Source organism: Diceros bicornis, chromosome 25 (assembly GCF_020826845.1).
Source record: "Diceros bicornis minor isolate mBicDic1 chromosome 25, mDicBic1.mat.cur, whole genome shotgun sequence".
Taxonomy (NCBI): Eukaryota; Metazoa; Chordata; class Mammalia; order Perissodactyla; family Rhinocerotidae; genus Diceros; species Diceros bicornis.
Window position 1 is genome coordinate 8,799,717 of NC_080764.1, and position 11,277 is coordinate 8,810,993.

The 11,277-nt window shown below is 41.9% G+C and overlaps 1 protein-coding gene across 1 annotated transcript; it reads left to right on the forward strand.

Annotated features, from left to right (window-relative positions):
- The first annotated feature begins 4,226 nt into the window (after window positions 1-4,226).
- On the forward strand, window positions 4,227-8,041 carry SNU13 (small nuclear ribonucleoprotein 13). Its single transcript, XM_058568259.1, has 3 exons — window positions 4,227-4,244; window positions 5,816-5,936; window positions 6,795-8,041. Exons 1-3 carry the CDS (start codon window positions 4,242-4,244, stop codon window positions 7,055-7,057), a joined length of 387 nt encoding a protein of 128 aa, XP_058424242.1. The 5' UTR covers window positions 4,227-4,241; the 3' UTR covers window positions 7,058-8,041.
- The last annotated feature ends 3,236 nt before the right edge of the window (window positions 8,042-11,277 follow it).

Here is an 11,277-nt window from a genome sequence, read left to right on the forward strand (position 1 = left end):
GAGAGTAGAAGATTAGGTGTGAAAACTTGGCTCCATCTTTTTTATTTTTCTTTTTTGGGGTCGCTAGAGGATGATATGGACCCCTGGATTCGGATCAACCCCCGCTACCCCACCTCCCCATTGCTGATGTTTAGGAGAAGGAGATCTCCATGGCTCTGCGCCTAGTGCTCGCCGCGAGTTACACGTGCCAGGGACTTAAAGGAGCCTTTGGCGTTTGGGGGCTCTGGGGAATGTGGAGTGACCCCGAACCCTGGCCTGGAGTGCAGGAAAGGCTCCTCCTGCGAGGCGGTAGTCTCAGAAAGCAGAGGTCCTGGTAGCACCGCGTGCGGCACCTCTAAACTCTTGGTGGTCTCCAACTTTTCAGTGAAATCATGTAGCCTGGTAGCTAGTTTTCGTTGGCACTTGGTAAGGAGGGAAGAGTTTGCAAACCACTTCCACTTCCATAATGAGGTTTAATTCTTCCAACGGAACTTGGATCCCTGCGGGTATCTTTCCCCCTTTTCACTCCCTTAGTCCCCACCCATTTTGAAGCTAGTGGCTGAGTGTAGAACTTGAAGCTTCTAGACCAGTGCTCATCTTACGCAGTTCCAAGAAAAGTTTTGGAATCGGATGGTCTCGCGCGGCACTTAAGAGAACTTTCCCTCAACTGTAAAATGGAGTTAACAATGCATGAGGATGTTGTGAGATTAAATTAAATGAGATAATGCATGTTAAACACTCGTTCTAATACTAGGTTGGGAGTTAGTGAGCACGCACTATTTGTTATATCAACACCTGGCAGGTCTGGGCTGTCTGGTGTACAGGGAGACCAAACTGATCAAGCTAGGGATGAAAGTTAGCTAGCCATATAATTTCATTCATTCACTCACTCATTTAATTAACCCTTGAAAAAATTAAAAGGTGAATAAATGCATACTAAGCAAATTTCAGTTGCTATTTATAAGCTAGGTAGTTTGTTTTTAAAGTTGAGCCCATCTTTTGTTGTTATTGTTGACTGATATTAAAACAATAAGGTGATTCCTCCTTGATTGTTGTTCGGGCTCCTCAAGTCTTCCCTTTTTATGCATTTGATTGTTTACTGATAGTTGAGAATCCTAAATTCCAGAGATGGGTTATTGGAACTACAATGGAAATAGTGACATTTTTAAAAGTGTATTTTTGAGGAATGATTGGAATTAGTGTTGTTGGGTCCTTTATTGTTTAGGAGGAGGGTGGTAGTGTTGATGAGCATTAGATTTTCATAAGGATATGTGTTGTGATTTCTCAGGTAGCCACCAAAAGAATAAAGATGTATAACTTTAAACCAGTAGAGGGAAAAATAGTGAAAAAAATAATAAACCCAAAGGAAGGAAAGAAAGAAAAAGAAACAGAACAGTTAGGACAGATAGAAGGCACAAATGAAGGAAGAGGAAGATCTGAACCCAGTATACCAATACTTAAATAAATATAGAAAGGGACTAAGTGCTGCAGTTAAAAGACAGATTGAAGTAAAAAAAATGGAAAATACATGCCAATTTAAAAGGTGTGGTGCAGCCTATATAAACATCAGAAAGAAATAGATTTTAAGGCAAAAGGCATTCGTAAAGATAGAGAGTGGCTAAAAAAAAAAAAGGTATGAATAAAATGAAAATGACATAATTACAAGAAGAAATAGACAGGGGCTGGCCCCATGGTGTAGTGTCTTAAGTTCGCCGCTTTGGCGGTCTGAGGTTCACAGATTGAGATTCCGGCGTGGACCTACACCACTTATCAGCTGTGCTGTGGTGGTGACCCACATACAAAATAGAGGAAGACTGGCACAGATGTTAGCTCAGGGCTAATCTTCCTCAGAAAAAAAAGAAGAAGAAGAAGAAGAAATAGACAAATATGCAATTATATAGCATTTAAGTATATAATTGATAGATTATGAAGCCAAAACATCAGTTTGGAAATAGAGGATTTGAACAATACTATAAATAAATAAACTTGATCTCGTGGTTATAGTGAATCTAGTGAATACTGTGAATACTGCACCCAATAGCTGTAGAGGGCACTTTTCAACATTTATGAACATTGGACACCTACTGGGTCGTAATGCAAGTTCAACAAATTTTAAAAGATTAATAGTAATATGGACCATGTTCTTCCAACCAAAATGCACATAAGTTAGAAATCAGTACAAAGTGTTTGGAAAGAAGATATAAAGCACTTACAAATAAATAAATAAATTATAATGGAAATTTGAAAACAGAACTGAAAAATAATGAAAATACCACATACCAGAGCTTGTAGGATACACCTAAGTATTACTTGGAACCTAGAATGCTTATGTTGGGGGGAAAGGGACTAAAAAGGCAGGAAAAGAACAAAAGGACAAAATAACGCCAAAGAAAGTAGACAGAACCGAAAAAACAAAAGCAGAAATTACTGAAATAGAAAATAGATCCTACTGTGATAGAATAGACAAAATCAGAAGATTTTCTTTGAAAAGTCCCCTCCCGTGAGATTAATGAAGAAAATAAGCAAAAAGATATAAATGAGTAACAAACATGAAGGAGACATAATCTGCAGACATTAAAAAGAAAGGATATTATGAATAATTTGATACCTATAAATATAGAAAATTAGATGAAATGAATAAATGCCTGAAAAAATGAAATCTATCAACCAATTCAAGTAGAAATAGAAAAACTGAATAATAAAGAAACTAAGTTAAAATTTTTTAACATGAAAAAAACTCTAAACCTAGTTTTTAAAATAGCTTTATTGAGATAGTTTATATACCATAAAGTTCACCTGTTTAAAGTGTACAATTCAGTGGGTTTTTTTACATATTTACAGAGTTGCATAACCATTGCTATAGAATTTTAGAGCATTTTTATCATCCCCCAAAGAAACCTAATATCCATTAGCTAATAGATATAAAATAAAATAAGAAAATCTTAAGCTGGTTTTATCTCAGGAATGCAAATTTGGTTTAACATTAGAAAAATTGTTTAGGGGGCAGCCTCGTGGCTTCGCCGTTAAGTGCTCGCGCTCCGCTACTGGCAGCCCGGGTTCGGATCCCGGGCGCGCACCGATGCACTGCTTCTCCGGCCATGCTGAGGCTGCATCCCTTAGATGTATTAATTTAATACATCTAAGTTGTCTGTAAAAGTGGTCAGCTCATAGCAAGCACTCAAAAAATTTTAAGAACTTTTTTCTCCTTCTGTTTTTTTTCTTTTTCTTTATACAGCAACTAGAAGGATGTGCAACTATGACATACAACTATCTACTGGGGCTTTGGGGGGAAAAAAAAAAGGAGAAGGATTGGCAATAGATGTTAGCTCAGAGCCGGTCTTCCTCAGCAAAAAGAGGAGGATTAGCACGGATGTTAGCTCAGGGCTGATCTTCCTCACCAAAAAAAAAAAACAAAAGAAAGAAAGAAAAATTGTTTAAAAAAAATCAGAGGAGAAAAGCCTTACTCATCTGACTCAGTACAAAAAATCTGATAGAATTCACCACCAATTCATTTATAAAAGAAGAAATTCTTAGTACACTAGGAAATAAAGTGAATTTTCTTAACCTGAAGTATCTAGGAGTAAATCTAAAAGATATTAAACCTTTTGGATAAATTCTAAAGCTTTATTTATTTATTTATTTATTTATTTAATTTATTTTTTTCCCCCAAAGCCCCAGTAGATAGTTGTATGTCATAGTTGCACATCCTTCTAGTTGCTGTATGTGGGACGCGGCCTCAGCATGGCCAGAGAAGCACTGCGTCGGTGCGCGCCCGGGATCCAAGTCCGGGCCCCCAGCAGTGGAGCGCACGCACCCAACCACTAAGTCACGGGGCCGGCCGAGTAAAGCTTTATTTAAAAGCACTAAATTAAGTATATTTGTTTAAATAGATTGACAGATTCTGTATTCTGTTTTACCTGAATGGAGATTACATTAAATCTAGAAATCAGCAGGGTTTTTTTTTTTTTGTGGACCTTGAAAAGCTGATTCTAGAATGTATAGAGAAGAGCAGACAGATAATGAGACCTTTCTTCCCCACTTCTTCAGGGGACTCCTCCAGCTCTCATCTAATTCCTCCCCATCCTGGGACCATAACAGATTCACCCATTGTGATGTGATGTGTTAGGGACCAGGCGTCTTGGTGCAATCTGGCTCATGATGTCACTTTCGCTGACATCACTCTGTGTCATTCCTGCTCCTCTGGGGGTGGGTCATTTCTGTGTCCTTGTGGTATCAGGCAGGAGACCACCGAGGCAGATGCAATGGTGAGTGTTCCCGCCCGGTCGTCACCCACGGGTCACCGCCTGGAACCGCGGTGCCACCTCCAAACCCAGGGTTAGACGGACCACCACTGGTGAACCACTGGGTGCACGCAATGGTAGCGGGAGGCTGCAACCAGATTATACATACAACATAAATATATACTTACGTATAAGTATATATTTGTAAAAAGAATCACACAGAAAACAAATGAGAAATTAATGAAAATGGTTCAACTCCAGAGGTGGGAATGAGGTGGAAGAAATGGAATAGGTGAGATCCCACCCAGTTCGTTCCCTGCATGAGTTATTGTGAGGCAAATCCTAGTGACATCACATTTTATCCACAGGCATTACAGTATGTATCTATAAAATAAGGATTTTTAACAACTGCAGTGCCACTATATTACCCCCAAATTTAATAATTCCTTAATATCAGATATCTCATATTGGAATCAAAGGCTTGATCAGATTTTCTTTTTTCCCCAAGACTACTTGATCATAGATGTTTTGATCTTTAAGAGGGGTGATGATCACGTGGTATCTTTTGTGATGTTGGTAGCTGTTAATCAATGTCTGGATTAATTAACTGATTAATATGGGTTGTAAAGTGGTGATACTTAATTGTATCATTCCTTTATTACGTGGAATAATGATACAAGAGAAACTTCTCATCTACTATTTCGTTACCTAGTGATACTGTCTGTATAGGAAAGGCAGGATAACTGCTTTACTGTTTACCAGTTTTCAAAACACTGTTGGTTCACTAGCATAGCTTTGACTTTGGAACCATGTAGATGTTTTATATATTTGAAAAGTCAAATTTTTTTAAAGCAACCTGAATACAAAAGAACCCTAATTGTATATTGAATTGATAACCACAAGGAAAAAATTAATTTGAATAACTTGAATATAGTACTCTGACTGGATGGCTTTAGTTGGGTATATTCCAAGAACAAAAAGAAATTTTGACCTTGGTGAGTTTGTTATTGGTAGAGGTAGTATTGGTATAGCAGTTCTGAAACCATTTTGTGTGTATTGTAGAATTGAATACATAAGAAAATATTTTGACGTTTTGAAAACCAGGATTCTTACTGAGTACAGTAGAGAATGATTTGAATATTAAATGGAGAATTGAGAGAGAGAACTTTGTGCTACATTTCTATAAATTATACCTTAATTTTGATTCATTAAGTTTTTGGGGTGGAGTGTGGAAATTCAGATTAAGATCACCCCCATGTGACTCAAATGGGTACTGAGCCATAGGAGCCCATTATAACCCATTTGCTGTAATATTACTAAGCATTAGGCTGAAGAGAAGCAAATAAAAGTACATAAGCTTTAGTATATATTCTTGAACTATGAATTGCTAACTTTTTTTTTAATCCTAATATTATATTTCAGTTTTTCCAAGTTGAGATGGGCAGGCCAGTGTCAGTTATCAAATGTGTGTGTTTGGGGGTGGGGAAGCAGGGAGGCTGACCATTGTGTCTGTCAATGTTGGTTAAAGTATTTTGCAACTTGTCTGGAACAACTTTGGTTCAGTTTGACTGATGCTTTGATTTCCCTCCACATAGACTGAGGCTGATGTAAATCCGAAGGCCTACCCCCTTGCGGATGCCCACCTCACCAAGAAACTATTGGATCTTGTTCAGCAGTCATGTAACTACAAGCAGCTTCGGAAAGGAGCCAATGAGGGTAAGGCAGCCAGAGAGTGCTCTGGGGAGAGTGTTAAAGGCACTTTCTCTGTCTTGGGTCTCTGGTCTAGATTTCTAATATGGAAAGAGGGCTGGATACTATTAATTGGGACCAATGAGAGGACTTAGAGCAGCATTTTGGCATTAGATGCTAAAGGTTAATAGACTAAGAATCTTTTTAGATCCACCAATTGTTAACATTTGCCACATTTACCTTCTAATGAGAATGAGAGCCAGGATTTGAACTTGGGCAGTGTGGCTCTAGGGTTTGTGCTCTTCTGTCCAGCATGAATGTAGTACTCCAGCGTTAATGCAGAATGTGGTCCATGGGCTAGTGCTCGGCCACAGAGATTAGCAATTAGGACTAAGCATTTGAACAATGCTGTGGGGTGTTGAACTTGCTAGGTGAGTTGCGTGTCGTGTGCGCTTTCCAGAAGTATTGAGCATGGCAGATTGGGATGGTTAAACCCTGATCCTTGATCACAGAGTTTGAGAAGTGCTGCCCTGCACTGCTTCATCATGGCGGAGCTTGTGTGAGAGTTGTTTCCGTCAGCCAGGCAAGAGATGGTGGTGACTTGGACAAGTGTGATAGCAGAGGAGAGGAAAGAAGTGGTCTGATTCAGGATGTATTCTGACAAAATGGATGAGTTTGATGTAGGGTTTGAGGAGACTAATTGGTATTTGAATCCCTTATCACTTTCCAAGGCTGCTACAGGACACACAGAATTGCTTGTGTGGGGCCTGGGAATTTTGCCCAGTTATCTTGCACCTGTGTTTCTTTTCCTTGAAAATTGCTTTGTTGTAGCTTCCCTGCCCAAACCCTACATCACCCGTTGGCCTCATGTCCTTCTCTCCACAGCCACCAAAACCCTCAACAGAGGCATCTCTGAGTTCATTGTGATGGCTGCAGACGCTGAGCCCCTGGAGATCATCCTGCACCTTCCGCTGCTGTGTGAAGACAAGAACGTGCCCTACGTGTTTGTGCGCTCCAAGCAGGCCCTGGGGCGGGCCTGTGGGGTCTCCAGGCCTGTCATTGCCTGTTCTGTCACCATCAAAGAAGGCTCACAGCTGAAGCAGCAGATCCAGTCAATTCAGCAGTCCATTGAAAGGCTCCTAGTCTAAACTGGTGGTCTCTGCCTCACTCTCCTGGCTGAGTCCTCCCCTAGAGGTTGTGTGTCATATTGTCTGTGTTAGCATGTAGTATTTCCAGCTACCTTCTATTGTTATAAAATATTGTAGTACTAAATCTGGTTTTTGCATTTTTGTATTATTTTTGTTTGGATTTACAGGTCGTCATCCACATCCGCCCCACCCCGCCCCAAATCTCCCCTTCTACTTTCTCTCTGCCACCTTACCCTCCCTTTTGAAAAATGAACTACTGCCCAGAACAGGGTGAAGCAGAGTGGTGATACCATTCAAAGGCAGAGAAGAGCCAGGATGGAGATCTGGTTCCAGCTTCCAGGCACTAACTTTCTACTGTGTGCCAGCATGATGGAAGTAAACACCATCTGCTTTGTATCCCTTGTGGCTGGCATAGAGAATCATTCCACACATGTTTGATGATCGAGGGGTTTCCTTTGCTCTCTAGGGGATTGTATATCATTTGGGAGGGAGTATGTATTCTGTGAGGTTGTTGGGTGTATGTCCAAGTGTAATTTGCTAATGTAGCTCTGCTGTTTGCTTTTGATAATACAGTATATTTCCCCCCCAACTTCCAACCCTGCCCCTCAGGGTGGCAGGGCAGCAGCATAGCAAAGAGATGTGCTGCAGAATTCCAGAGGCGCCCTGGGCAAGTGAGACATGGGGCAGTTGGCCTAAGTCTTGAAGGAGTCCAGAGTGGGAAGAGAAAAGAGGTCACCTGGTGCTGGAATGATTCTGGGCAAATCATGGAGACCCGACTAGAAGCTGAAATGATGGAATCCAAGGAAACATCCTCTCTGGTGAATGGAGATTTCTTCAGTGGACCCTTGGTACCAGCTCTGAGAGCCCTACCCATTTCCTGCCACGATGTGGGTCAGATGTATGTAGTCTTTGTTACAAATGAAGGACAGTGCTCATGTGTCATTCTTGAGAGCATACTAATAAAGAAATATATTCATATTTCAATTTAAAGAAACAGTGTGTTTCTTGTTAAGTATTCAGCTAATACTTGAATGAAGAACTGCTTAGCGTTATTAGAATGGTTACAGCCTCTCAAACTTTTCACCAGGAATCTGGAAAAGCCATCACCTCCCAGCAGATGATTTCTGGTAGTTCAAAATGTCTTGTACAGACTTAATCGTTGAGGTGTTGCTATCACTCTAGAACGGAGTTTCTCAACCTCAGCACTATTGACATTGTGGGCTGGATAATTCTTTGTGGTAGGGGGCTGCCCTCTGTGTTATAGAATGTTTAGCCACATCCCTGGCCTTCACCCACTAGATGTCAGTAGCAATCTTTCTCCCTCCCCCCAGACATTGCCGTATGTTCCCTGGTGGCAGAGTCATCCCTAGTTGACAATTGTTGCAGAATTAGGGCTTCTAGTAGCCCTCAGCATGTGCTAGACAGTGGGGAGGTTTGGTATTGGTGGCTGAAGCCACTGCCACCTCATCTACCTTGTCTACTTTTTATCTAAGGGTAAGGACCATGAGAACCTGATACCTGAGCTTGAGAAATTTTCTTCCAAGTAAATGGGTACCATAACGGTCAAACTAATGAGCATAGGTTATATTTCATTCCCTATTGGCTGGCTTGGGCCAGTGTATCAACTCCAGCAGGAAGCATAGCTAAAAAAGCTGGAAGCCACCCTGTCTGCTAAGGCCTGTTCTGTGCCTACTGGGCTAGTCGGTTCCCCCAGCTTGCTCCAGTGTTTACACAGCCCCTCTCCAAGCCGTTTTATATTGGTGGGTGGTGGAGTCTGAAGTAGTAGTTAACTTTCTTCTCTGTACTTTGTTTTGTCAGATATGTATCTTTATAATCATACTCTATTTATTTATTTATTTATTTGTGAGGAGATCAGCCCTGTGCTAACATCTTCCTCCACTTTATATGGGACGCCACCACAGCACGGGTTTCCAAGCGGTGCATCGGTGCGCGCCCGAGATCCGAACCTGGGCCCCCAGCAGCGGAACGTGCACACTTAACCGCTTGCGCCACCAGGCTGGCCCCGTATAATCATACTCTAAAAGACAAATAATTTGGGGGCAGAGGGAGATCAAGACATCCAGCCTCCACCTAAATGGAAACTGGGGCTTATTCACTAGAGCCTTAAGAAGTGGAGTGGGGCAGGGGCTCCTGGGATCTTCATCCCCAATGTCCAGTCTACTCCAGTGTAAGCTCAGTCCCCACAGATACGTCATAAGCCTTTAAAGGGCAGAGCATCAATTTGAAATCACCTGAAAGAACTCTCCCATGGCTCTTCTCCCTGCTCCTAATGGTCTCCTGTCTGTCCTGTGTCTGCCTCTCCACCGTGTTCTATCTTTGCTCAGTGTTTCACACTTGGTTTCTTGAACATTCCAAACCTGTTTCTTTCTCAGATTCTTTGTACTTGGTACTCCTTTACTGCCCTGGCGGCTTTCTCCTCATGCTAGTCTTAATTCAAATATCACTTCTTTAGGGCCTTTCCTAGCCATCCCATCTCATGCTTCCTTCTTCCCCTAGCAATGTAACATTCTGTTTTTTAACTTGCCCTTAACTAACATCTGAGATTGTCTTCTGATGATTGCCCTCATTAAAGAGCAGGAATTTGTGTGACGCCGCAACACCCACAGCGGTGCCCTAACACAGATGCTCTGAAAGTGTAGAATGAATAATTCCTAAAGCCTAGACATGCAAGCAAGAAGGAAATCTAGTAATTTCCTTCCAGCCACCTATGAAGCAGGTTGCAAAATTTAGTAATTTCCTTCTAGCCACCTATGAAGCAGGTTGCAAAATTTTGCGTATAAGCATTTTATGTTGGAGAGAGAATCCAATGGCTTTCATCAGGTCTCAAAGGGTCTTCTGACCCCAGACAAACACTGGTTAGGAACTGTTTTAGAATAAGTTTCCTGAAACTGTTTTCCCAAGAGAATCGATTAAGGAATATTTTTACATTTACAATAATGACCTTGTTAAAGAGATTATTCATTTGTAGTATTGTTAAGTCCTAAACAATGCATTTCCATTATCTTTAATCCCAAACTGATGTGATGGGGAAGGGAGGGAGAGGAGCTTGGTGTAGGCGCTTAGTATCCCTGGGTCCCTCTTCTCAATGTCAGCTAAGTTACATTCTGAAAATTCAGATATATGCCTCTGGCTTTAGCAGATATATCTGCTCACGGTGGGGGGCAGAGGTTGGTGGGTATAATTGCTTATTCTCTTCTGAAAGAAGGGGGAAAAAAACAAATTAATATTTTCCATGATGCCCTCTGGCAGCCAGCTTCCAATATGGCCCCCAAGGGTCCTCACCTCCTGAAAATCATGCCCTTGAGGAGTCTCAGCCCACAGCAACTCAGAGCTGGGCTGCAGGACTCAGAGTATTATGGAATGATGTGTGACTTCCAACATTCCATAAAAGACATTGCAGCTTCTGCCTTTATCTCTTTGGATCACTGGCTGTGAGGGAAATCATAGCCATGTTATAAAGACTTTTAAACAGCCTGTGGAAAGGCCTTAAGGCCTTTAGCCAAAAGCTAGCATCAACTTTGCCAGCCGTAGGAATGTGTCTCTGACTCATCTGTACTCAAGAGATTTTAATTTATAGAGGTGACTGAGTGATGACATGGAGAAGTCAATGCTATTGAAAGGAGAATTTATTACTTATAGTTCCTAAGAGAAGGGGGTATGCCATGCCATGCACGGCCACAGGGGAAGCACCAGGTTTTGGTCAGGCTGCAGAAGCAGGAGCAAGGGGAAAGCTTAAGCCATAGCCTTTATTGGGGTTTCCACGGCAAAGGGTGGGCAGAGGAGAGCAAACAGCTTGGATTGGCTAGGTTGAACAATTCTGGTGGGCTTCGGGCTATAAAGGTGGTCTCTAGGGGGTCTGGTACCTGGCCCTGGGATGACTTAGGGCAGGGGCAATATCGGCTTGGCACGTGAGGTAGATAAAGGCTAACTTTATCTGGCTTGCATGAGACGCATGCTCCCAAGTAAGTTGTTAACTGTCTTAGGAACTAGCTAGCCCTGGAAAAGGCAGTCTCTTGCCTGGTCTGTAAGGCCTCCCAAGATGTCAAAACAAGATACAGAAAATTAAAAAACGTGATTAATACAGCCTCCCTGCAAGCAGATCCTCCAACCTCGGTGGAGCTTTCAGATGACTGCAGCCCTGGCCAGCATCTTGAATGCAACCTCATGTCTGACTTCAAGCCAGAGCCACCCCAGCCTAT

Coding starts and splice junctions, on each gene's coding strand:
- SNU13 (XM_058568259.1), top strand. Junction 5,937..6,794: donor TCGGAAAGGAGCCAATGAGG/GTAAGGCAGCCA, acceptor TTCTCTCCACAG/CCACCAAAACCCTCAACAGA.